The sequence below is a fragment of the Piliocolobus tephrosceles genome, chromosome 3 (assembly GCF_002776525.5).
Source record: "Piliocolobus tephrosceles isolate RC106 chromosome 3, ASM277652v3, whole genome shotgun sequence".
In the NCBI taxonomy this organism is placed as follows: Eukaryota; Metazoa; Chordata; class Mammalia; order Primates; family Cercopithecidae; genus Piliocolobus; species Piliocolobus tephrosceles.
In genome coordinates, this window is record NC_045436.1 from 180,713,692 (window position 1) to 180,740,731 (window position 27,040).

The 27,040-nt window shown below is 59.1% G+C and overlaps 1 protein-coding gene across 2 annotated transcripts; it reads right to left on the reverse strand.

Moving 5' to 3' along the window:
* Nucleotides 1-420: 420 nt before the first annotated feature.
* Nucleotides 421-26,807, reverse strand: HMX1 (H6 family homeobox 1). 2 transcript variants are annotated; one of them, XM_023206684.1, is made up of 2 exons: nucleotides 26,198-26,807; nucleotides 421-667 (listed from the first exon to the last, which is right to left on the reverse strand). In XM_023206684.1, exons 1-2 carry the CDS (start codon nucleotides 26,589-26,591, stop codon nucleotides 489-491), a joined length of 573 nt encoding a protein of 190 aa, XP_023062452.1. In that variant the 5' UTR covers nucleotides 26,592-26,807; the 3' UTR covers nucleotides 421-488. The 2 variants fall into 2 exon arrangements, with proteins under 2 accessions (XP_023062452.1, XP_023062451.1); XM_023206683.1 differs by lacking the exon at nucleotides 421-667 and adding an exon at nucleotides 22,068-23,352.
* Between the last annotated feature and the right edge of the window lie 233 nt (nucleotides 26,808-27,040).

A 27,040-nucleotide genomic window follows, 5' to 3' on the forward strand; every position in this document is an offset into this window, starting at 1 on the left:
CAGAGCCCAGCTCAGGGCCTGGGGATGGATGAATAGCTGGGTCACCCTGGGCTGTTGTGTGGGTTGTGCACTGCTCAAAAGTGCCTGGTTAAGGCAGCGGGTCAAGGTTGAAATTCAGCTCACTCTCTGCTCACTACTCATCAAGCTGAACAGCCCAAAACTGCATGGGCTTGGAGGCAAGCCTTTTCTTAATTTCCAGAAAGATTGGTAGAGAGGCTAGCTGCCACCCAGGAGGGAGGGAGGGGAAGGAGAGAGAGGGGAAAAGGCAAGGGAATGTGATCTATTTTAAGCGCTCAAAATTTGTGTCCACAAACATTTAACAGTGTGCCCCCTGGGTTAAACTTCCCATTTGAAAGGGAATGAGTGTACATTCAGCATAATAGGCTAAGTTACACAACAGTAACAAACACAATCCAGGTAGGTGCACACACTAAGGTTTATTTCTTGCTCACATTGAGTGCCCCCTGTGGGAACACTGCTCCACGCGGTCACTCGGGGATCCAGGCTGACGAAGGCTCCACCATGTTGTGGCTGCACCATCCAGTCCCTGTGGCCTTCTCCACCATCCTGAGGCTCCCTCTGTCACTTCTGTTCACTTTGAATTTATCAGTGCCAGTCACCTGCCCCTCCCTGCACTGCACAGGCTGAGGTGTAATCTTCTGTGTGCCTGCAGGGGAGGAAAACCAGGTATTGGGAGCACTAGTCTTGTCTGCACAAGGTGTCAGCTGATCCGGGATGCTCCACTGCCAGCCACATGGCTCAAAACCCAAACCTGGCCCACAGAGTGGTCTCCAAACTACAGGGACCTAGCACTCGCCTGGGAACTTGTCAACATAGGGGTTCCTACTCCCAGAAACTGGTGCAGTAGGACCAAGCTGGGAGCCCAGGTGTAACAGGCTCCCCTGGGATTCCAATGCAGTGGCCCTGGGGTGAGTGGCACTGACCACAGGGTGAAGTGCCACCTGCAGCCCCGTGAGTCCTGAGGAGGTCTCCTGCCTCTTCCACCTCTCACACTCCCCTGCCCACACCCCACACCCCAAACCTCTCACCCCTCACCCCAGCGGGCATTGAACCATACACGGAGCTCCTCCTGGGCTTGTGAATGCCCCTTTCATGTACCCAGAACCCCTTACCCTGGTCTCTAGGCCCATCCTTCATGCTCAGTTCCAATGTCTCCTCCTACAGGCAGTCTTCCTGGATCTGCTGATTGAAAATAATTGGCCGTTCCCCTGATCTCCAGCATGTTGTTGTTTTAGTGCTTCTTTTTAGCCTACATTTTAATCAGTGGCCACTGCCAGGCACCCCCTGAGGGCAGGATGCCAGCTAGGGGTTCCCTGTGTGCAAAAGTGACATGGGACACAGGAATGAGTATGACTCAGCTCCTGTCTCAAAGTGCCAGGTCCAGGGTTGCTGACACACTGGCAAAGTGGGAGTTCCCTGACCATTTGCATTGTCACATCAAGGGTTCTGAGAAAGTCTGCAAATAAAAGCACAAAGCCACTGAGCCAGGCATGGTGAGGGATGCCTGGAATCCCAGCCACTCGGGAGGCTGAGGCGGGAGGATTGAGCCCAGGAGCTTCAGTCCAGCCTGAGCAACATAGCAAGACTCTGTCTTTAAAAATTTTTTTTAATTAATTTAATTTAAAAAGCCACTGAGTTTCGTTTGATCTGATGTCTCCCAAGATTATCTTTGACTTAAGAATTCCTGGTTCACACCAGGAGGAGCAAGATGCTTCTGGGAATGTGGTTTGAGAAATGCTGTTCACGGTGAAGCCACATCTGCAAAGAGCTATTTCTGTAACGGGATGCGGCCAACAGACGGAAGCCACTAAGCCCTGCTCCTCAGAAGGTGCTGGGCCCAGCAGAACTCCTGTCCTGAGAGCAGGCAGGCCTGAAGGAGCATCGGCCAGACACTGGACACGTGCACACCGCCCCCTCTATCCCCACAGAGATGCTTCTGTTCAGGGCCGAGGGATCCCAGGTCACAGATGTGGAAACAGGCTCCCGTGGAGCTGGCAGTGTTCAGATACGAACCAGGAACTGTGGTCTTTCCAGGATATGAGACCTGCCCTGACTATACTGCCTCCTTCAATACATCCTGCATATAGTTGGTACTCTGTAATTGCTTTTTGGACACAAGAATAAAGAAACAGGTTTCAGAAACAGGGGAATGGGAAGGATAGGAAGAACCTCGGGGGAGGCTGGAGTGGCTCTGGAGAGGACCTGAGCTGAGAGTGGCTGGATTAAGTTGACCTGGAATCAACGAGTTCCCTATACTCCAAGTTTTACGGTAACTGGAGCAGGCTCCGACTCCCTGGAGCGCCAGGTCCAGGGTGACATCTGAGCTCAGCGAACCGAATTTTGAATCTAAAACTCGACACTCGATTCAGTTACTGGACAATATTGAAGTATGTTTGGAACAACTTCGGTCTAAGAATCTGCTTTTTCAACTGTAAATGTTATGATAGCTAAATTCAGATAAAGTATTTCCAGTAAAATTTCAGCATCTGAATTGAAATGTGCCATAAGTAAGAAATGCATGCTTTTGTGCTCTCCAAAGAGAGTCTGAAACATGTAAAGCATCTTAATATTTTTATATTGATTGCATACTGACATAATTTTGAACATGTTGGATGAAATGATTTACACCTGTTTCTTCTTTAATGTAGCTACTAGAAAATTTATATCACATATGTGGTTCGCAGTCATAGTTTCTATTGGACAATGTCGCCTTAAAGCCTACGATATTTTGATAAAATGAAATACAGAGTTTGTGGAAATTTTATGATTGTTTTTTACTTATCTGGGCGGAGTACTTGGAATGTCCTAATTCAATCCCTTTGTTTTACAAATGGGAAACCTGAGGCCAGAGAAGGCAAGTAAGTTGCCTGGGTCACACAGCATGTGAATGGAGCTGGGTCCATAGCTTGGCACTTGCTCCAGGCAGGCTTGGAGGTGCCAGCTGCTCTAGACCAACCTAAACCAGGCTCCCCAGTCGCCCTTTTCTCAGATATGCCTTGCAGGAACACAGATCTGCAGGCCACTAGAACCAAGCAAGATGCCAACACTCCTGACACCCAACCCAGGTCAGAAGATTACCCCAGGGCAAGTAGCAAGGAGACATCGTAAGGGCTTTTCCTGGTTGGCGAAGACCACAGGCTGCTGTCCGAGGGAAGGGCCTGGAGTCCCTGACACTTGGCCATCTGTGCACAGCACCCAAAGCCTCACCTTCCAACTACGAAGAGAAAAATGTTCCCTCTGTGAAAAGGTGGGCTGTATCCAGCAGGGGGTCTCCTGTCCAGCTCATGTTACAGCAGGAGCAATTCCTCCTCTCTGAACAGAGTGCAGCATTGTGGGGGTGGAGACCCGGCTGAGAGGGGTGGGCCTCCTCCCCCTGCCCGCTGCTCCATCATGGACGTCGTCTCTCAGAGCCTCAATCTTCCCATCTGTGAAATGGGCGTATGAAGTGCGGGATGAAGCCTTTTCATGAGGTTGTGAGACGGGTCCAACCATGGCAGCTGTCATGGGCTGAACTGTGTCCTCCCAAAATGTGTATGGGGGGTTCCTGACCAGCAGTACTTCAGAACAGGAGCTTATTTGGAAATAGGGTCTTCCTGAGGTAGGCAAGCTGAAATGCAGGCAGGGCCCTACCCCAAGCTGAGTGGTGTGTCAGGACAAAGAGAACTTTCGACACAGACTCACTAGAAGGAGGGCAGTGTGAAGCCAAGGAGAAGGCGGGCACTCAGCTGGCACCATGTGGCCTCCAGCCCCAGATTGCTGGCGACCATCAGAAGCTGGAGGGGTCAGGATGGGTTCTCCTCTAGAGCCTCCGGAGGGGCACAGCCCTGCTGACGCCTGGGGCTCAGACTTGTGGTCCCCAGAACTGCAGAGAAAACATTTCAATTGTCTGAAACCCGCCGCCTGTGGCCCTTGGTCCCGGCAGCCCCAGGACACTCACAGAGACAAGCAGGGCAGCTCTCCTGGGGACTCCCGGTCCCAGCGTGCGGTCTTCAGCTATCATCAGGCCCACATGGGTGCAACCCCCCGGGTTTTTCTCCCTCTCTTCCAAGCCTCTGCCCTTGCTGGGTGGGGCAAGAGGAAATGGGGACCCTCACAGGAGGTCTCTGAGCTGGAACAGCCCCTACAGGCATCGGGTGTGGTCTACCATTTGTCACTTCACTCCATTCTCAGCCCGGGGTCCTCAGATGAGGGTTCTCTGCCCTTGCTTCCTGTCAGGGGGACCCGATAGGAGGGACACAGGTGGGCAGGTGACAAAGGAAGTGGCCACGGGTGTATCCCAAGCCCTGTAGGTGTTGGTTTCTCTGGGCCTCCTTCTCCCACAGTCCCACAACCCCCTAAGCCCACCCATGTGCCAAAGAGTGTCTCACGTGGCAAGCCTGGCACCCGATGGGCACACAGTGAGTCCGTTGACTGAATGAGTGAAGGTAGACAGGGTGCTGGCTGGGGCTGGGTGAGGAGTGGAATGGCGGGCCACCCAGGTTGCAAACTGCTGGGAAGAGGGTGGGGATTCCCAGGAGCCCCAAGCTCAGCCCAGCACTCTCCTGACCCTCACATTTCTACCCCTCAGAGCCAACCTCTGCCTGCACCCACCTGCCTGTGGGGAGCCTCTGCACAGTGTGGGAGTTCCAGGCACCACCTTGGAGTGGTCGGCTCTGCCCCGACTCCTTCTGGTGGGGTTCCTGGAGGTGCTGTCTCCATTCCGACCACCCCAGTCTCCACTGGCCCTGTTGAAGCCAATCATGGCCCCTCCAAGCACTGTCCCTTACCCTGACCTCAGGTTGCAGGATTAAGTCCAGGCTCCTGGCTGGGGTGGAGGCTGTGCCCTCCTCCAGGTCTGGCCTCTGCTGCCCTCCCTGGCCAGCTGCCTGGACTCCAGGCCTCTCAGGCTCCCACAGCGTCTGCACCTCGCCCCACAACACATGACTCATCCAGTATCACCTCCACCACACCCTATCCCACCTCCCACCTTTGTTTACACCATCCCTTCGGTTCAGAATATTCTTCCAGCTACCTGCCCCTCCGCCTCCCTGTAACACCAGTGTTAGCGCCTGCCCTTCTCCGCGGGAGGGCGTCACCACTCCACTCACCCAGCCCTGCGACTCGGTCTCCGCTCCTGGTCTGGATCTGGCATCGCTCCTGCTGGACCCAGGCTCCTCAGAGGCTGGGACTGTTGCCGCCAGCGTTGTCCGGAATTCCGGTCTCCAGAACGGTGCCCTCACGTGCTGGGTGCCCCAGAGAGTACACTGCCTCTCCAGACGCAGCTGTCCCCTTGGCCGGACTGGGCTCTCCCAGGGCAGGGACTCTGGAATCCACTTCTGGGTCCCCGTGCCTAGCGCGGGGCCCTGGCAGATACTCTCCAGGCTTCTGGAATTCTGAACGGCATTCCCATTTGCAAACACAAAAACAGAGGCTTGGAGCACCTTAGCCAGCTGCCCAAGGAGCCATCGTTACTGAGGATGGAGACCAGACCCTGTGTGTCTGACCCAAGCCTGAGGGCCCCCTTTGGTTTGGGGCCCTTACAACACGAGAAGAACAGGCTGGGATCTGAAGAGGGTTCGGGTCTTCGTGGCAGAACAAAAGACCTGCAAATGGCCCCCACTCCCATCCCAGGCTTTCTTTCCCACAGCCTGAGCCCAGGGACCACCTAGATCCAGCTTGGGAGAGACCCAGGACCTTGACAGGACAGGACACAGAGGTGGACAGTCCCACAGCTTCCCTCCATGGCTCCCGGTGGGGCACAACATGCCCCGAGGGGCAGCTGAGAAGCGAAGGCGGCCAGCACAGTATTGCTAGAAGGTCTCATGGTTCATCACCGGTCGGGACACCCTGTAAGCTCTGATGCCATCCAAGGGCCCTCTGTAGAACAAGCACAGACACATCAGCTGGATGCAAGACCCACTGAGGCCCACTCACGGATCACCAAAGGATCCACGGGCCTCAGGCCAGGATGCCCTGGAAGAGAAAGCGGCGGCCTGGGACCCATGGTCATCTCAGGCACGAATCTGCCATGGGCCTGTGGGTCAGTCTCTGGGCCTCTCGGGGCCTCCATTTCGCCATCATAAAACAGGAGCCTGAACTCCAACCCCCAAGTCCAAGGACTCTCCCTCCTGCTTCCCAGTGGGGTGGGCCTCCCTGCCATCCTGGAAAGACCATCATTCCCACCAGCAGCCCAGGCCCGGGCACTGTGGGGACACATGTTCCTCCGCGCATGCCCCGAGGCCGGGCAACAGGCTAGAGACAGCTCCAGGCAGAGACAGGAGGGCCTTGAACCTGTGCCCTGTGTCAAGGAGGCACCAACAGAGACAGGGGAGCCTTGAACCTGTGCCCTGTGTCAAGGAGGCACCAACAGGAAACCATAAAGGGCTCAAGCTGGTTCCCAGGCAGGCAGCCCCTCTCGCCCCCAGACACTGTGGTGGGAGCGCAATCCAGGGTCTCCACCTCTCCTGCCTCCTCCAAGCCCCGGCCCTAGCTCCGAGGGGCTGTGGTCAAGGAGAGCGTGATGAGTATTGACCCTGCATTCGCTGGGCAATCACACGTTATTTTGGGTAACAGGCCTTGGGTGAAGCCAACTGAGTGGCAATTTGTAAGAAAAATAACAGATGGGCTCAGCCAGCAAGGCAGACATCCAGTGAATGCGGCTGCAGGGAGGCGTGGAACCCGCTGGAGCCGCCTGAAACCCAGGCCTTCACGCCCCGCATCTGCCCCATTGCACTTTGTCGCGGAGCAGCTGTAACGACCTTGGCTATCGTTTTCTGAGCACCTGTGACAGATGAGGAAGTGGTGGATCAGAGAGGTTGGGAGCCTTGCCCAAAGCCACACAGCCAGGGAACCCCAGTCCTTTGCGCTGGGAGTTCCTCCAGGTTGGCCTGACTCCAATGCCCGGGCTCCCTGCTCTGCACCACGCTGCCTCACAGGAGGCTGCACGCCCGGGGCCTGCGTGTGGGGGACAGCAAGCACCCCACCCCAGTGTCTGAGCTCAGGGGAGATGGGGAGTCAGCCTCCAGGGCTGGGGAAGAACCAGGGCACTGGTGCAACTGAAAGGCTTTACAAGTCCTGGTTTTGGTGCTTTGTGGCCAAAGCTAACAGCATTCTCTTTCGTGAATTTTCCCCCCTGTGCAGGGCTTCCAAGTTGCCTCCCAAGAAATACTGTCCCTTCTGCTTTAGCAACAAAACTCTTTGAAGATAGGGGTAGCCAGAAAGATGAAAGCAGAAATCAGTGAAAGAGGCTTTTGGGCTATCTCTAAAAGCTGAGAGGAGGCCCACCTTTGCCTCTTGCCCTTCCCCTTATTCCTGAATAAAACAGGAATGCGAGGGCTGGTGCTTCAGCAGCCATTCTGTGACCTGGAGGATGAAACCTATCCACTAAGGATGGCAAAAAAAAAAAAAAAAAAAAAAAAGCAAGATAGAAGGAGTCCCTGGGTTCCTGGCCACACTAGCCCGGGGCTGCCCACCTCCCGCTGTGGCCAGTGCTCTGTCAGCAGCCAAACACAGATTCTGACTGACCCAGTTTACAAAGGCCTCCTGTATTAGGGTATTGACTCTATTTCTTAAATGGAAGCCAAGTCATGGTAGCTCACCCAAGACAGAAAGTTTTTTTGTTTCTCACAAACAAATGAGTGAAGCTGATAAACCGTCCAGCGGGTAGGACAGCTCTGCCCCAGGTCACCAGGGACCTAGCTCCTTCTATACAAGGCTCTGCTTTGCTCTAAGTAAATTGTCGTCACCTGACTATCACAGTCCCGTTCCGGGTAGCCAGGAAGGAGAGTCTGAGGGTCACCCAACTTCCTGAGAAGACAAAGATCTATCCTGATGTTGCCCGCTGCACATCTCATGCCCACTGGTCAGAACCTCATCATGTGACCAGGCTGAGTTGCAAGGGAGCCTGGGAAATGTAGTCTTTAGCTAAGTGCCCAACTGAAATTCAGAAGGGTTCAATTAGTAAAAGGCAAAAGGGGAGAATGTGGCTGGGCGTGGTGGCTCACGCATGTAATCCCAGCACTTTTGGAGGCCGAGGCGGGTGCATCACCTGAGGTCAGGAGTTCAAGACCAGCCTGACCAATATAATGAAACCCCGTCTCTACTAAAAATACAGAAATTAGCTGGGTGTGGTGACAGGCACCTGTAATCTCAGCTACTTGGGAGGCTGAGACAGAATTGTTTGAACCCAGGAGGCAGAGGTTGCAGTGAGCCAAGATCGCACCACTGCACTCCAGCCTGGGCCACAAGAGTGAAACTCCATCTCAAAAAAAAAGAGGGGGGAAGAATGGATCCCCCCTTTCTTCACCCTGAGATCAGATAAAAATGTATGAGTATTTTTAATCTTTTTATAAAGCCTTTTGATTTTGCCTTTACATCTTGAACCAGCCTGAGAGGAAGTGTGTGCCCAGAGCCGACCCATGGCCCCGCCCGGCCATCCCCTCCTGCCGATCCCTTCATGGTGTGGGAGAAACAGCTGTCCATCCCCGCCCACCACTTCTCCCTGTCTTACCCCGCCTCGAATGGGTCCTGGAGGCCTGATGTGAAGGGCACATGTCCCTGCCCTCCAGGAGCTTGCCGCCTGGCAGTGGGGGGTTGGCAGATCCTGCTACACCTCCAGGGAAAGGCTCAGGGGCTGTCGGCCAGCCCTGGAGGGTAACAGCTGTGCCCAGGGCTGGGCTCTATCTGCCGACAGGGCCCAGGCCCCACACAGGCTGGTGCCGGGGGAAACCTGAATGGGATGAAGAGCCTGACACTCACAGAGACTGCTCAAATCAAGGTACACATTTGCCATAAGGCCAGTGAAAATATCACTGCTGGGACATTCCTGTGTGTTTATATCAAGGAGGAGTGTTAAATTTCACACTGAGGCCTGGACACCTGTGGTGGTTATGCTGTGTGCCAGCTTAGCTGGGCTGTTTGTCAAACTCCAGTCTAGATGTCGCTATGGAGGTATTTCTGAGGTGGGATTAATATCAATGTACTCTGAGGAAAGTGGATGACCAGCCATTGGATGGTGGGCCTTACCTAATTAATGGAAGGCCTCAAGCGCAAACACTGAGGTTCCCAGAAGCAGCAGGAATTCCCTTCCAGGCTGCAACACAAACACTGCCTGGGCTACCAGCCTGCTCCCTGTGGAATCTGTCCTCAACACTGCCACATCAGCTCTTGCCTGCCAATGTGCACTACAAATTTTGGGCTTGCCAGGCCACACGATCATGTGGACCAATTTCTTTAAGCTGCATACGTACTGCCTGTCTGTCTCTCTGTCTATCTAGCTATTCTATTGATTCTCTTTCTTTGGAGAACCCGATTTCCTAAGTACAATATAAAGAAAAACATTCAAAACATGAAGTCTAAAGTAACAGTAGTGAGTCCAACATCATCCAGCACACTTCAAACTATTTTGTAGTTATAATCACAGAGAGGGATACATTCTACCTCCTAAATTAAATCTGCAAATACAGAAGTGTGCAAAACAATTTCAGTGAACAATGGGAATCCTAGCACATGAGGAGCACTCAACTTCTTTCTTCCCTCACATCCTTCTTACGCACGAAACACAGGTGTCCTGCTAAGCACAGTGAGTCCCCACAAGCAGACACCAGCAGGCAACCATCCCTTAACCAAGAACAGGAGTGACGCCCACACCCCACCGTGCACTTCCCCCAGTGCCTGGAGTCCGTCTCCCCCATGGACTCCATGCAAGTGAGCCTGTCAGGTTCCTGCTCCAGCCTCATCACAGACCAGGAAGAAACACGCGGTTAGATTCATTTTACAGACCTGGATTCAAGCCGCAGCTAACTGGCCACGCAAGGCTGACCTCCACCAAGCGGCGGCAGTGAGGATGAAACTGCTGTCTCATTCACCCGTTTATCAGTGGTGATGCCTACCTCTGCGGCCCTGAGTAGCCTGCTGGGATGGCACAGCCTGAATCTTGTCCCCAAGGAGCTCACAGTCTCACAAGAAAGTCAGACGACAAACAGCCGTGATGTCCGGGAATGCAAGGGAAGCAATGATGGGTGGACCCGAGACTGTTGGGGCGGGGGGGCGGGGGTCTCCTAGCAGAGCCTGGGGGTCGGGGTGAGTGCCCTGGGCGGATGGCCAGCTGCCGGATGAGCCACCAGGCGCAGGAGTCCTGGCGGAGGTCCGGAAAGTTCTCTCACCTGGCACTTAGCAGGGCTTCATTCAGTGAGAGCCTCCTGGAGGCTGGTCAAGGATTCACCCTCCAGGACACTCTGCAGCCGGGTGATGTGGCCAGGACCCTTGGAGACTCACAGCCTGTGCTCGGGAATGCATCTGCCCTCACAGGTGTGAACTGGGAATGAAATGTGACCCAGAAGTCGCAAAGAAAGGCTCAAGTATCTTTGGGAATGTCACCCACGGCAGCTGAGGAGGTTCACATGGGGGCGGGAAGGGCCTGGGGAGTGTGGGAGGCTGGGAGTGAGAGCCAAACTGCCTGCTGATCCGCAGAAGCCTCTGGACTTGGTCTCTGAAAGCGGGATCCAGAGGAAGCTGGAAATAGGAGGTTCCCGTAGGGGGCCGGCCTGCCTTTCACCTCCCCACTCAATGTGGTGGTGTCCCTGGGGATCTACTCCCTCCAGCCCACAGCAGCATGTTGGAAGGGAGCTTGGGGACAGATGAATGACAGGACCATAGAAAACCAAGGGGAAAAGGCCACTAGTATAGAACAAATGTGTGTTCACAGTGCACACCCAGCTGTGCAGGCTGTTCATGGGAAGCCGCTGTGAGCGCTGGGACCCGTCTCAGCTCAGTCCAAGGGAGAGAGGCAGGGAAGGGCCCTGAGTGCTTTTGAGTGGCATGTGACCAAGTGAACTTCCTACCTTCCAGACAGGCCGTAGGCAGTTGATAGATTCCTTTTAAAAAAGAAAGAAAGAACCGAAAAATGTGTCCAACAATCATGGCAGAAGCGTCCTATTTAGAAATACAGAGGCAGGTAGGAGCAGAAAGAGCTGGCGGGGTTGACAGCTGTGTCCTCTGGTGGGGGTGGAACGAAGATTCTCTTCTGGTTTATGCTCTCTGTAGAAGTGCAGGACACTTTAAATTGTGTGCTGAGGAGCTCTGGTACAAATAAAGACTAGGAGGAGGAGAAGAGGCGGGGCAGGGGAAGGGGAGGAAGAAGGGGGCACTAGGTCTCTGAATTTAAATCGTTTAGGTGTCTTATATAGGCATTTTTCTTTCTTAAAAAATGGGGGATTCGGGTGGTGGCTACACAGGTGTGTACATTTATCAAAATTCCTCCGATTGCACTCTTAAATGTGCGCTTTTCTCCCTAAGTACATTCACCTCCCCCTTTTTTTTGGGAGCGGGGGACGGAGTCTCGCTTTGTCGCCCAGGCTGGAGTGCAGTGGCTGGATCTCAGCTCACTGCAAGCTCCGCCTCTCCGGTTCACGCCATTCTCCTGCCTCAGCCTCCAGAGTAGCTGGGACTACAGGCGCCCACCACCACGCCCGGCTAATTTTTTGTGTTTTTAGTAGAGACGGGGTTTCACCGTGTTAGCCAGGATGGTCTCGATCTGCTGACCTCGTGATCCACCCGCCTTGGCCTCCCAAAGTGCTGGGATTACAGGCGTGAGCCAGCGCGGCCGGCCGCGCCCGGCCATTCACCTCCCATTTTTAAGAAGGAGGGGAGGGAGCGTTTCCATCTTCTACCGGTTATACGTTCGAATTTCGTGCCTTGGCGATGCATTGCCTGTTTAAAAAAATACATACATCATAGGGGAAAAACTTTATCAAAAACTCTGGTCGGGCGCAGTGGCTCAAGTCTGTAATCCCAACACTTTGGGAGGCCGAGGCAGAAGGACCACTTGAGCTTAGGAGTTCACGACGAGCCTGGGCAACATACAGCACCCCTTCTCTACAAAAAAAAAAAAAAAAAGCCGGGTGTGGTGACCGCGCCTGAAGTCCCAGCTACTCGGAGACTGAGATGGGAGGATCACTGGAGCCCAGGAAATGGAGGCTGCAGTGAGCCCTGATCGCGCCACTGCACTCCAGCCTGGGCTACACAGCAGACTCTGTCTCAAAAACAAACTGAAACTCTGGCTTCTCCAGGTAGTCGAACTTGGGATGCCTTTTGTTTTCAGTGCTTGTATTTTCTGAATTTTTAAAATAACGAACAGTCTCCTTGCGACTTTAAACGCAGTGCAGCCGCCGAGGAGGCGTCGGGGGTAGATGGGGTTGGACGCCGTCCCCACTTCCTCCCCTGCAGCCGCCTCCAGGCCGCCAGCCTCGCCCAGTCGGAGCCCCAGTCCTGGAGGGTCGGGCGGCGGAGGCCTTCGCCGGGAGTGGCATTCTTTTTGCCAGTGGGACCCCCTACCCAGGTAGGAGGCAGGAGGCGGGGTCCGGGGCTGCCTCCCCTTCCTCCTTCCACCTTCTCCCGCGGCTTCCCTGCTGCACTGGGCCTCCCAGGTCTCACCCCGAGTTTCCGCACCCGGCGGGGCGCGGCTTCAGGCCCAGCTTCCCTCGGAAGTGACGGCTGACCTTGAGCCCGTCCCTGGCCTCGGCCCCGCACCCCCTGCCCACCCTCCCTCGACCTGTGGAACCCGCAGCCCAGAAGCCTGGAGCCTCTTTGCTAGTACGCAGGGGTCTCCCAGCTTCCGGATCGTTCCGCGGTTCTACCCTGGGTCTGAGTCTGGAGGTTCGAGAAAAAACTTTAGACTTTTCTGGTTGGATTGTGTCTAAATCGTGCATTCTACGCGGCAGGGGACTCGAGGTCTTTGAGGATCCCAAACTGCCGCAGCCCCTCCCTCCCCGCCCCCCCCCCCCCCACCCCCCGCTTGCCCCAGCCCAGGGAAGTGCGCTCTCCTCCAGGGTCATCCACAGGCGCAGTGCCGAGCCCCGGGCCCCACTTCCAGAAGCCGCGTCTCTACGGGCCAGTGGGTCCTGAGAGAACAGGGCTTCGGGCGCTCGGGGAGAGGCGGCGGAGGAGGGGTGAAGCCGAGGGGTGGCTTTTAACGAAAAAGAAGTTGAAGCATCAGCTAAGCCATTAGGGCTAATGCGATGTACTGTAAGACGGGGATCAATGCCGGGCCTCGGGGACCGGCGTGGGGGAGGGGGCAGCAGGCCGACCGCCCCCCAGCCGGGCGAGGTCCCCGCCCATTTGGGGGAAATGGATTTTCACGATTTAAGAAACAAACCCAAATCAAATGAGCGAGGCCCGGATGTGCTGACGCTGCGGTTACGCGCGCGGAGCTGGAGCCCGGAGAGCGCTCTGGGAAGGGCGCAGCGGCGACCACTAGAGGGGCTGAGAAGCTGAGGCAGAGAGGTCCGGAGAAGCAGGAAGAGATGCCGACAGGCAGAGAAAGAGCGAGACGGACACACCGAGGGTTGAGGGGCAAAAGGAAGCAGGCTCAGGAAATTTTCTCAGAAGAAAAGAGGCCAGGGCGGCTGGCGATGCGCTTCTGGGCCAGGGGCGGCAAGACCCCAGGAACTCCCAGGACCCCAAGACCCAGGCGCCTATTTGAGCTCCTTTGAGTCCGGCAGGAGATCTAGGTCCATGCCGGACGGAGAGGCCCCGGCCCCTACCTTAACCAGTCCCCTCGCCGGGACGTCAGGCGGGGAGTGCCCCCTGAGCGCAGGGCCCCGGGCGTCCGGGCCCTTGCTTCTGGCGGCCGGGAGAGGTTGGCACCATGACACGCACACATACACCAATGCCCCGGGTCCGCTAGGGACGCTGAGTTCCAGGCAACGAAAAGCGAAGGTCCCGAAGTCGGTCCTGAGTGCATTCCTCCGCTGGGCCCCGCCAAGAATGAAACTCTCGGAGGATCGCCACTGGGAGGTCCTGGGGGGACACCGGGGTGGGCGAGCTTCTTCAAAGACTCGGTTTCCACTGGGCCCTCCCATTCCCTCCTCTCTTCGTCACGCGGGGCAGGGCGGGGAGGGAATAACCCCTCTGGTTTTTCTGGGGCACCCGTTGTGGTGGGGTGCGCCCTCCTGGCTGGACCCACCCCTTGCTGGGTGCAGGAGCAGTGGGGAGGAAGGAGGCTGGTGGCTTTGGCTTCTGAGTAGCCCACCTCTGCCTCTCCTGGGGCCACACTGGGCTTATCTGTAAAACGGGCACAGGTGAGATGGGGTTGGCCAAGGTCTCTTTTAGCAGGCTAAGGGTTTGCTGGGGAGGCGGGTTCACTCCAAGGCTGGCACCCTCCCCCATCCCCACACATCTTGACAGTGCCACCCTCCAGGATGTGAGGAACCTCAGGCAAATATGGGGGACTCCTGTCTATATAAACGGTTTTAGTCACCCCAAATTCAGCATGTCAGCACCATTCCGTTAGCACGATCTCTCCAGTCCCGACTGACAGCCCTCCTGAAACCTGGGCCTTACAGGTCTAAGCTGGCTTGGAGCTTCCACCCCAGTCCCAGAAAAGGCGTGCAGGACTTAGAAAATTCCATAAAAGGCACTCCACAGGATGGGGACCTCTGAGGTGCAGCCTGGGGCCACAAGGGTACCGTCTCTGAGACCCCCATGTAGAGAGCCCTGGAAGAGGGAGAGGAGGCTTGAGGAAGTGGGGAGGGTGCGGGACCTCCGGAGCTGACACCCTCCCCCACTCACCCAGACCAGGGGCTGAGCTGGGCTCAGCATCCTCACCTCCTCGCCCCGTCACTGCCCCCATGGAGAAATGGGAACAGAGCCTCTGCCTTCTCTACACACGTGCGTGGTCTGTGTGACGTGGAGTCGCACTGGGACCGAATGGGGACATCCCCTCGCCCCTCTGTCATCATGGAAATACCATGGAGCAAGACGGGCTGATCAGCTCCCTGCCCGAACAAAGCTTCCAGGGGAGGCTGAAGGGCCATTAGTCATTCCAGAGCAGGCGCGGGCAGTGGCCCACGGCTCTGGGCCTGGGTCTGTGTCCATCTCTGGATACCCAGTTACCGCGACCAACCGTGTGGTTGGGAGCAAAGAGGCACAACTGCCCGTGGTGGGAGTGGAGGGCTTGGGTTCCCATTAGGGACGTAGCAACCGGCAGAGCCCCAACCGGGCCGACTGCGGTGCCGATAGCGCGGACTGCGCCAGGGGCGCAGCGGAGTTCGTGGAGCGCCGTTGCGCACGCGTGTGCGGGCGAGCAGGGCTCTGGTGCCTGGACACCCCCGGGTGCGCGCGGTGTGGCTGCCCTGGTGCCCCAGTGAGAGGATGATTGCGCGCCGAACGGAAGTCGGGGCGTCCCCTGACCTTTCCTATGCCCGGGGCCAAGACAGCTGGGACCGATATAATGCAGGGGTCCGGGTACAGGCTGAGGGGAACGACCCGTGCGTTGAGCGCCTCGGAGGTGCTGCGGGTCGTGGTGGGTGCTGAGTGGGAACACGGAAGGTTATGTACACAGCAGCAAGCCACGAACCCTCGCTCCCGTCATTACATCGCGCCGCCTTCACCCCTGCTACGATGACCACTCCGCAGATGGGCAAGACGAGCTCAGAGAGATGAAGTGACTTTCCCAAGGCCACACCGGGGCAGTGTAGGCACTGCACGGTCCAGGAATCTAACCCTTCCCGACGAAATGTGGGGAGGGAAGATCTCGACCCGAAGGGGCCAGGCGGCAGAGAGACACGCGTCCCCCGCCACGGGCTAAGACGCAAGGCTGCCCGCCTTGTCTCCACCTGCGCGCCTCGAACTTCGCTCCGCTCTAGCCTTCGGGTTAACACCGCTTCCTTTTAGAAGCCTAACGAGGCCCGAGCGGGTCAGACGCCTCACTTCTCCGCAGCCCCAGGCCCTGCCCGCAGCCTGAGCTCAACGCCCTTCTCCGGGTGGCGGTGGGAAAACCGGACTGATCCGCTTTGCAGAGCCCGAGGGGGGAAGGGGCCGGGTAGGGGAGGGAAGCGAGAAGGGGCGAGGTGAGAACCGAGGGGCGGGGCCGAAGGCTGAGCCAGACTTCCAGACGCCAGAGAGACGCCAGGTGAGCCGGGCGGGGGCTCGGGCGCCAGCGGGCAGGGCGGGGGCGGGGCCGGAACCGCGGGGAGGGGGCGGGGCGCCCCGGAGGGCCGCGAGCCGGGAGGGTCCCCGGCGGCCAGAGAGTGGGAAGAGGAGGGGCCGCGCCGCGTCCGCGGGGTACCGGGCACAGCGGAGCTGGCGCCACTGCCCGGGTTCCGCTCCATCTAGCTCGGGCAGCCCCGCGGGCCCGGGCGCCGCTGCTTTCCTCTACCTGCTGGGAAGCGCAGGCCGGGCAGGGATGAGCCTGGCAACAGGGCCCCAGCGCGGCAGGCAGGGCCCAGACCAGAAGCCGCGGCAGCGACTTCCCACTGCCCGACCGGGCGACGCGGGGCACAGGAGGGTCGGGCAGGTCGGAATCAGAGTGCCGCTGCGCCCCGGAGTCCGCGCTTCCCGCGTCCTATGCCAAGAAGCCTCTCCGCAAAGAAATAAACACGCCCAGCCTCCCCGACCCCGACTCGGGCCGGTCGGAAGTAAGGAGAATCACGCCCGGGAAAGGAGGGATAGGGAACCACGGGAGAGCCGCGGCCACCAGGGCAGACGCACGCGCAGGCGGGATCCTCGAGCACCGAGAGGAGAGACCAGCAGAGGAGCATCGGGAGAAGACAGGTGAAGGGGATCGCGGAGCAGCGCAGGCGGAGCCCCGTGGACACGGCCGAGGCGGCACTTCAGGACTGTCCGCCAGGCGCCTTCCCTGGCGGCTGGCGAAACCCGAAGAGGCCCACAGGTCTGGCCTGGGGCGCCGTTGTTCCAGGGACCTCTGCGCCGCTCCGTGGCGGCTCTCTGGACCCTTAGAGCCCCGGGATCCAGGGCCCCAACCTCTTGCCAAGCGGGACGCACCTTTCGCGTGGATCGGGCGCTGCAGACCAGGCACGCCAAGTGCGTCAAGGAAGTGCCCGGAAACGAAAGACACGCACCCGGGACCAAGAGGAGGCCGCTGCGCGCAACCTCCCAAACCCTGCAGCGAAGTCGGAACCGCGTCCGCGTGGGTGACTTGGCCCGGGGAGCCGGGAGGCGGCGCCAAGTATCCGTCAGCCCTTGTCCGTCCTCCCTGGTCCGTCCTTGGCGCGGTCTGAGGCCCCCCCATCGGAGGAGACGCCCCGGCGCCAGGTGCCCTGGGTGGGGGAACCCGGAGTGGGCACCAGAACCAGTGGAGAAGAGGCAGAGGCCGGGAAAGCTGCGTGGAAAAGAGGAAGGGTTAAGACTGAAATCGTTCTACAGATAGCACATTAATGGGTTTAAATGCGAACATTCTAGCTAAGCAGAAAAACAATTTTAAAAGCAGAGTGCAAGCTGGACCAAAGTGAGACCCCGATTGGGCGGAAATAAACCTGCAACCAAAACAGCCCCCAGGCAGAGATTCAGCCGCTCGGAGCACACACCCCTTATGTTTTCCCCCAGGCAGAGATTCAGCCGCGCGGAGCACACACCCCTAATGTTTCTTGGTAGTCACTTTGTGAAACATTTTATTATGGAAATTTTCAAATATAAAACAAAATCGAGGGAGCCTTCAAGTGAATTCCCATGTACCCACCCCTATCCCACAGTTCTTAACCCCTGACCAATCTAGTTCCCTCTGTTGGCCTCTTTTTATTTTTATTAACTTATTTTTGTTGCCTTATTATAAAGCAAACACAGACACATTTTCACTGGTGAATACATAAATGCATTTTCACTGATAATAACTTTCTTAAAAATAACAATACGGCTTAAGTCACAATTCCCAGTAAATCCACACTCAAGGGCAGTTGGCTTTTGATGTTGGACGTGCAGACGTATTTCCATTTGAACTTTGCTGCAATGTCCAGATAATAAAAAGCACTATTACTTTTGTAATAAGAAATAAACAAAATCTCAGCCCCACAGCTCCCGAACCTGGCGAGGGCCGTTTGCTCCCCAGGCGGTGAGGCTGGCTCCTCCACCACTTCACTGTTTCCGGCCCTCTTGGCACCTGATCCTGTGTGTCCTTCCGTGCATGACACGCAGAGCTTAGCTCTGTGAGAACAGGGCTGTCCCCTCTCGGCCCACCTGTGAAGGGGTGTCCACCTCTCCGTTTCCCTCCAGGGCAGCCATTCATTGGGTGATCCGCCTTGGGGACCTGGGGATCGGCGGGTCCAGTAGACACCTCTGGAGAACGAATTTCCGGCGGCTGGGACCCCACTTCCTGGCGGGACCCTGGATAGGCATGCCCACTCTGGCTACCAGAGGGGCAGGGTGGCCAAAGGGTATGAAGCATATGAGTACACAGGCGGGAGGACCAGCAGCAGCACCGCATCGGCACAGGCGGGTGGAGGAGGGCCCGGGGAGCCTCAGTGCCACCCTGCCCCAGAATTCCTGCCCCTCGCAGAACCCCGGTTTCCCTTTCCAACAAGTTGCAAGGTGGGGCGGAAAGCCACGAAAGCCTCTTGGGGGAGACGCACTGACAGAAAGGGAAAGAAACCCACCCGGCCTCTCCCGCCTCCCTCGTGCTGCTCACCCCGCCAGGGTCCAGCGCCTTCTGCCTCCGCCCAGCTGGGTTGCCTTCGGAGTGGGCTCAGAGCCAAGGATCTGGGAAACCTCCCTGCACGCGGATGGGTAAGGGCACTGGGCACCTCTCCCCAGCACCTGATGAGGAGGATCTTCTCACGGTGCTCCGGGCTGAATGGGAGTTGATGGGCAGCGGAGTCCCTTGAGGGCTCGGAGTGCAAAGGCCAAGCTGGCCTCCACCAAGCTGGGTGGAGCGCTCGGGGAATCGTCACCTCCAAGGGCAGCGCCTGGGTATCTGTCTGTCTCTCACTGTGGCTTTGGAGGAAGCCGGGAGGACAGAGCCCCGGTTGCTGCCTGCGCTCTGGGTCAAGGGCCTGGAGTGGCCAAGGGCGGTGCGACCACCTGGGGGAAATGGGGCAGGCCCAGGTTGGCCTCCAGGATTCCAGCAGCTCCGATCCCTGTGGAATTTGAGCTAGGCTAGGAATCTCTGCTCCATAGCTCCCAAGGACAGGACCCTTAGCCTAGACAGCACATCCCCCATGCCCAACCACCACCGTAGTGGCCTTTCCTGGTGCTCCAGGTATGGACTTTGCCTTCGGAGGTCCCAGATGCCCAACACTGGGGGGGATGGGGAGCCGATTTCCTACCTCTCAGGCCAGATCCAGTGGGGATTCAGCTTTTGTAGTCCTAGAGCACTGAGAGGCCCAGAGGGGGTGGATCACCCTCCAGTCCCACTACAGCGTGGGCCCTGGGAGCTGGGGAGGGATGTCCTGCTGGCCTCACTCAAATCACAGAAGGCCCAGCATTTACAAATTACAGACCGCAGTCCTCACCATAGGCGTGCGGTGGGGAAAGCAAGGCCTGGAGAAGGGAAGGGGCATGACTACTGTCATGGGGAAGTCGGACTGGGTCCAGCAAAGGAGTGTGCCCAGGATGTCCAGAGCCTGCTGCACCCAGTGGTGCTCGGGGCTATGCAACTGGAAGCCCTGAGCAGCTCGGAGTGGCTGGAATCCAGCCTCTGGTGCGGAGAGGGTGAGGTGGTGGGTGGAACCCGCGAGGCGGGAGGGCGCATGCCGCATGTGGTGGAGACAGATCGAAGCCATTCATCTTCTGCCAGCGGTGGAGCCAACGCGCACGCCCGAGGTGCACCCGCGATTGATGGCGCTGGAGCTTAGGACTCAGAGGGGCCAGGCTTACCCCCAGTCTGGTCCTGTGCACCCTCCAGGACTCCGTGGGCTCCGAGTCCTACACTGCTTCTCTCTGGTTTGTTCTGCCTTAGGTGCCAGCCCCAAGACGCCAGAGCCCCACGGATAACAGGGCAGAGCCAGGTTCCCTGAGCCCAGTTGGCCTAATCCAGCTTGGGATCTGCTTTCTCTCTTACAGTGTTCCAGGCTCCAGCCCTTTCCTGAGCTCGGAAACGGTCCCCTCCTCCCATGCCGGCTCCCTCATGGCTCCCTCCTTCCCACCAGGGTGAGCCCGCGGCCCATAAGACGCTCTCCAACCCGATTTTTAACTAATTCTATTGAAAGACACATCCACTCTCTCCGAATCTGCCCTGCATTTGAACTGTGTAGACCCTGCACCCTCTGATGCTGGCTGCCAAGACTAAGCTTGGTGACCGGTTCCATGGTTCCCCAGTAGCCAGAGTGGTCGATGTAAAACCGGCACCCATAGGGCCCTCACCCTTCCAGCTTCTTGGTGGCCTGGAGTCAGGTAGCTCCCGGAGTGGTTACAGCCACCTGTGCAGGGCTCCAGTGCTGACTGATCCACCTGTAAGGGGATTTGCCCGCAGACCTTGGTGCCACCACTGCGCTCAGCGGTGCCCTGCAGTTGCCACGCGACCTTGGGACCACACCCACGTCGGTCAGAAGCAGTCAGATAAAACAGTTGCATCACAGCGATAACCTCTTTAGCCTGAGCTTCAATGACCCCCTTCAAATAGGGGGAGGAGGCAGGCATCCTCATGGTGGAAGTGCCCGAGACCTTGCCAGTCCCGAGCAGCATTGCCGTTGGGAAGGCCGAGGTGGTGCCACAGGCGTACAGTTCCTGGACCTCAAAAGGAGAGGCTGCTGCTGCCGCTTCTGCTTGCCAGGCCTATGTGGGGCTCGGAGGCTCTGCGGTGTCGCCGGCTGTGCCCTGGCCCCTTTCCTGGACTCGCAGTGATGTGCCTGGTGACTGTGTGAGGCCAGCACAAAATCGACAGAAGCCCAGAGGGTGAGGGTCCCAGAAGCCTGAGTCAGGGGTGCGAGGCCTAGAGGGCCCAGTGGGGAGAGGAGTCGGAAGGGGCAGGGGGTTTGGACTTTGCCTGAGTAGCCACGAGGGGCCTCTTGTAACACCCCTTCCCCCTCATGGCCGCAGCCAGGAGCTTTCATTTCATTTTATTGAGGCCTAACCTGAGTCCCTCCCAGATGAAACCGAGTGAGAATGGACTTCCTGCTTTAGCCAGGAAAGCAGTTGGGGCAACCCCAAAGCAGGGAGGGAGCCCAGACACAATCCTGGGAAGGGCTGGAGAAGGCCCAAGCAGCAACAAGCCTGCAGGATGGGGACTGGGTTTTGGGGTAGGGCTGCTTCGAGGCCAAGGATGGCAGCCCCCTCTAAGAATCTCTCAAAATGCCCACCCCGTCATGACACAGGGCCTGGAACCCACAGGTGTGGACCTGAGGGCCCAGAGGCTGAAGGAAGCCCCTTGGGCTTGCTGGAACCCTGGCCTTACAGTAAGGAACCAACTGATGGGCCAGGGTGGGGGCGGGTACTCGGAGGACATGATTCTGGATCAGGAGCTGGATGGTAGAGACACACAGATGCACGGACCCCAGACCCACCACACCGTCTCCTCGGCTGTCTGGTGCTACTTTGATTGCCCCAGGCCCAGCGTATGGCCTGGCTGCTGCCCATCTCGCCTGGGGAGTGTCTGCACCCAAGTGAAGCAGGGGAGGGAGACGGATTTTCTTAGGAGCTCAATTTTGCCATGGAAGTGACCTTTCCAGACCCCTACAATGTCTTTCTCCTAAGCTCAAACACACACCAGTGTCCCTCCCCCACTCAAGGCAGGGCCCAAAAGTAGCCAGCTTGGGGCTGACAGAGGTAGGGTGGCCCCAGTGGCCCAGAACAGGGAACAAGCTCTTCTTCACAGCCCATCATCACCAGCCATGAACAGCTTTGCCCACCGCCTGAGTCCTCCAGCTGACCAGAGACTGCAGGCCAGGAGGAAGGCCCGAGGCAAGAGCACAGTGGCCTGACCTTGAGTGCCTCGGCTTTGTTTTGGCCCAAAGAAAAATTCCATACGAGATAGGAAAGGGCTGTGTACACGCGGCGCCACACAGCGGAGCCGCTGTGACAAATACCAGCGGCCTTGGGTCAGCCTCTCCCTTCACCTGCTCCTGCCTTTTGGTTTCAGTCAAGGCTCTAGAACTTCCTTCGGACACACCACTGTCACTTCTTTCTCCCTACTCCCGGCTGCTGGCCCTTCCCTGTGGCGTGTCATAGAAGAGGGGCACAGCGCCCACCACCTCCGAGAGGGTCTGTCTTGCCCACCTGCACCTGGCCCAGCCCTGGGCTCCAGGTGTCCCCAGTCAGCACTGAAAGGTGCTCCCAGGAGGGAAGGCACCTACCGCAGCTTCAGCTGTCCCTGCCCTCGTGATCACAAAGCAGTGAAACTGTCCAGAAAATGTCCCTTTTTATTCCATACGCAAATAAGTAGATTCATTTAAAAAAAACAACTCAGAGGCCGCCACGTTTGCAGAGAGCCCCAGCCTGCCTGTTCCTGGAAGGGAAGATGGGACCCACAGGTCCAGGGTCCTTTCTCCACCAGCACCCTCGGGAGGGGCAGCACAGCCCTCCGCTGGCCTGCTGTCTGGGTCCCAGGAAAAGGACGTTTAGTGTTGGGGGCAGTCTGTGGGGACAGTCACCGCGCAGCCTTGGACAGCCGGTTCCGAGTTTTCCTTTGCTGTGCTGGGCTTGGCCTGAGGGCAGCTGCCCCGGGTGGCCGTGGCCGACCGCTCCTTGCTGAGGCCGGGGGTGGCCGTGGCTGCGCAGCCCAGAGTCTCCGCATTGCCCCCTGTTCGAGAGGGGATCCAGCCTGGCAACTGGGTGGGGCGTCCCATTACATTCTAGAGCGCTCCCCCACAGGGGCTGAGGCCCGCCCGGCCGAGGCCTGCGCTCCCGAGGTGTCTAGAAGGCCACAGGAGCGTCCATCCCTCCCCCTAACGCTCCCTGCGCCCCGTGCCTGCCGCTGGATCGCGCGTCCACACAGGTCCACAGGGTCGCGGGGAGAGGGCCCGGCGGGCGGGGCTCACACCAGGCCGGGCATCTGCGCCCGCAGAAAGGGCACGGAGGCGGCGGCCGGGAAGGCGGCCAGCGGGTAGGCGAGGGCCCCAGAGAAGCCGAGCAGCGGTGGGGGCGGCGCGGGCGCGGCGGGAGCCAGCGGGAAGGGCAGGGTGGCCGGGGGCCCGGCGGCGGCCGCGGCAGGGGGACTTTCGTGGTAGAGCACGGGCACGCGGACCAGGCGCTGCGCTCCCGGCGGGGACAGGCTGGCCGCCTCTAGCTCGGCCGCCAGCTGTCGCTTCCACTTGTTGCGGCGGTTCTGGAACCAGATCTTAACCTGCGTCTCGGTGAGCTGCAGGGAGGCGGCCAGGCCGGCACGCTCTGCGCTGCTCAGGTAGCGCTTCAGGTCGAAGGTGGACTCCAGCTGGAAGACCTGGCTGCGGGAGAAGACTGTACGCGTCTTCTTCTTTCGGCCGCCGCCCACGCCAACGCCGCCGCGTGTCTCCCCCGCCGCCGCAGGGACCTCGGCCAGCTCCGACGCCTCTTCCGCGCCGGCCGCCGGGCCTCGCGCCGCCAGCTCCGCTGCCTCCCGCTGCACTGCTCCCGGCCCGGGGCCTCGCGACCAGGCGCCCTCAGCACGGCCCATCTCCTCGCCCGTCTCCGGTGAGTCCCGGTCGCTGGCTGCAGGGGAGAGAGGGGCACCACCGTTGGTTCTAGGGCACTGATTACCAGACTCAGTCACTGAGGCCAGCCGTCCCCACCTTGAGGTCGCCCACAGCCACAAGCAGGGAGACCTTCCAGCACAGGGCTGGGCACCCAGCCGCTCTGGGGATGCACACAGAGGCAGAACCATGGGAGGCAGCCCAGAGACCAGGGAGCAGCTCCAAACCAACACCCCACAACACACACACAAATACAAACGCACACCCATGCCAGAGGACAACGCAGGATGCAGAGCAAAGAAAAGAAACAAAAATACTACACACGACAAGCAGGCTGACTCCGGTAAGCACTTCCCACTCCCAGCTGCTCCACCCATGGCCTGGAAAAACACACAAATCTCCCGCAGAAGCCCCTGGACAAGAGGAAAGATGTCCTTCCGAGAAATGTACACACCGAAAAACAAGCACAGGACACCCCCTGCCACCTGGCACCCAGCCCCACGCCAAGGCCCCCAGACAGAGGAATGAAGAGCTCGCAGGCCTCTTCCCGCGCCCTCTGCCCGCTTGCACAGAAACATTCCATAGTAGGAGGACAAAACAATGCAAAGGATCCCCAAAAGAGAACTCCCATCAGGTGAGGCCGTCACCCCCACACCGCATATTCCTGTAGCCCTGACCCAGTGCCCACAAGGCAAGTCCACACCAGCCACAATCATGCTCAAAGGGAACACGGGCACATGCCACTCCAAGCAACATGCAGCAGCTGAGCCCTGCTCTAAACCTTCTAGACTGGAGGTTCAGCCTCATGGGTTTGGGGGTAGAGAAGCTCATGGGGGGGTGTCTGAGTTCATGTTCCAAGTACCAAGCTCCCCTACTCATCTCCCAGAAACAAGAAGAGACCCACAGGGCTGGCAAGGAATGATGTCAGGTTACAGATGCCAGCTGGGACCCAGAAGCGCTTGCCCAGACTGAAGAGGGCAGCCGCCTCCCACTGCAGGGCTCCGGAGGCTGACTCGGACCCGCTGCTTTTCTGCCTTGGTCTGGAGCCTCCCGTGCAAAGGGCAGGCCCTGGTTGACAGGTTAGACGTGGAGGCAGAGTTTGGCCTGGCCCTGGGCCCTTGGAACGCTGTGCACTCGGCCGGGTGTGTGCTTGCAGTGTATTTGCAGGGAGTACACACTGGTGGGCTTCTGTGCGTGGTTCCAGCTCTGTGCCTCGTGCCCAAGGAGTGGGCACATCCCACTCATGCCTGTGGCCAATCCCCATGGTGTGTGCCCTCACAGCGCCCACAGAAGAGTCAGGTAGCAGGTTGTGGTGCATGCTACTAGATCTGGGGAGTCCCTGCCTCCCCGCAATACCCCAGACTCACAGAGGCCATGTGCTGTCACAAGGCACTAGGCTGACTTATCAGCTCTGGTGAGGAAGCGGGACCCTAACCCGCATGGCACGAAATAAGCGGGAGCCGCCTCTGCAGAGGTGCGGGGTGCCACCTGGGCTGCAGGAGGGGATGCCCTCCAGGGATGAGCGGATAACAAATTTCACCCTGAGAAGCCCTTTCCAGAATCTCTCCCAGAAGGGCACTAGACAGAGTCCCTTGATTTCTGGGAAACCACGGAGGCCCTGCTCTAGTCCACGTGAAGGGGGTGGGGGCCTGGACTTCCTGAGTGTGAGTGTCGTGATGTGGGTCCTTTTGCAAGGGGACTCTCTACGACATGGAAAGGGTTGTCTAACGAGTGAGTGGGGGTCATAGGCCACTTACTCCCCAGCACACATTGATATTCACACAGAGGACAGCATGGATCCCAGAGCCAGAGCTTGCAGAGGGACCACGTCCTCAGCTGGCCTCAAGGTCCGAAGGCTGTGTTAGGGGTGGGGGGCTGGCTAAGCCAGGGCTTGGGAGGTTGGACTGGCTTTCCTGGCCTTTCTCCCAGGGGTCTTCCTAAAGGGCAGGTCCAAAAGGGAGGCAGTGACCCTGGAACCCTGGGGAGGGGAAGCAGAACTAACGGGTCAGATACCCAAGCAAGGGGGCAGAGGGGTTCTGGGGTTGAGAAGTCCCCAGCCCCATTCTCCAGCCCTCAGCAGGGAACAAAGGCAGGGAGGGGGAGGGGCAGAAAAAGAAGAGAGAGGGGTTGGACTGGGGGCTTCAGAACAGGCTCCCTTCTTGCCTGGCACAGCCCGTGCCCCTCAAGGACTAAGAGGGAGGCCCAGGCCCCTGCCCCAGGCTGTCTGCAGCCGGCACAGGGGAAACGGGAGTCTGCGGGGGCACAGCTGCCGTGTTAAAAGGCTCCCCTCCCCAGCCCCACCCCCACAACATTGCGCCCTCTGCTCAATGCCCCCGTTTATTTTTCCACGTCTGACGCTACTTTGTCTCCCTTTCCCTCCATCTCTTCCTTATCTTTTATCTCTCAGATCACCCTTGGGGTTCTTTTTCCTGCATCTTCCCTTCCCCCCACCCCACTCTCTCTCTCGAAGCACATTCCTTTCTTCCTCCATCCTCCCATTTTCTTTTTCAGCCTCTTTCACCTTCTCCTGTATCTTTCCCTGTCCTCTTTCACTCTCCTTTCTCTTTTCTTTGGCCGCCTGTTGTCCCCTGTGCCCAGCTTCCCTGGGACCAGAGGAGCCCGGCAATGGGTGAAGCTATGGCCTGCAAAATCTCCTCGTTAGCGGAGCTCCTGCCCCAGAGGGTGGGCCTCCAAACCAGCCCAACCAGGGTTCCGTGGGGGCCCCACACGGCCCAGACGCCGTTCCACAGAAGGGCAAGGATGGCCCAGAACGGGCGGTGGCAAGCCCGAAGTCCCTGAGCAAATGCTCAGGGAGGAAGTCGGGCCCCGCCGCCTGGCCCACCCCTCCTCGCGCCCTCACTCACTGTCGGGACTGAGGCCGCCTCCGTAGCCACCGTGCGCCCGTGGGTACCAGCGCGCTGCGCCTCCGCAGCCCAGAGCGAAAGGCGGACCGGGACCGGGGGGCGGACGAGGACCTAGGCCCAGCGCGCCCGGCCCGAGCAGCGCCCGGGCCCGCGCCTCCCCGCCCGGCCCGGTGACCGCGAGCAACTGTCGCCGCCGCTGTAGCCGTCGCCGCCGCGCCTGCTCGGCGTCCTCGTCCTCGGGGTCGTCGTCGTCCTCCTCCTCGTCCTCCCGGCCGCCGTCGCCTTGGCCCGCGCGCCCTGCGCCCTTGGCCTCGGCTGCGAGCAGGTTCTCGATGAGGAAGGAGGAGGCGCGGGCCGGCGTGGCGCGCCCGGGCTCCGTCAGCTCGTCAGGCATCGCGGCCGCGGGCTTCTCGGGCTCTGCCGGGCTGCTCGGTCCCCGCTGGGGATGGTGGCGCGCGGCTCCCGGGCGCACGCGCGGGCCAGCCCTGGAGCTGCTACCCGGAGCGCTGGCGTCGGGCCCCGCGGGGCAGGCGGCTGCCTCCGCGCCGGGCTGGGCTGGGCCTGGAGCGAGTGCGCGCCGACAGCCGATCGGGCAGCCGCCTGGCTCGCCTTTCAGGTCGCGGTCCTGGTCGCCGCCGGGGCGGCCTCACTGGGGGCGGGGAGGGGGAGGGGCCAGCAGGGGCGGGGGGGGTCGCGGGCTAGGCCGGGAGGGCGGCCCGCTGAACCCCGAGGACGCTGCGCGGGCCCCGCGCGCCGCTGCTGCCGGGAGACGCTGCCCAGACCTGAGCGCGCGGGCGGCGGCGCAGCCGAGGGCGGGCAGCCCCGGGCGCAGGCGGGGGGTCG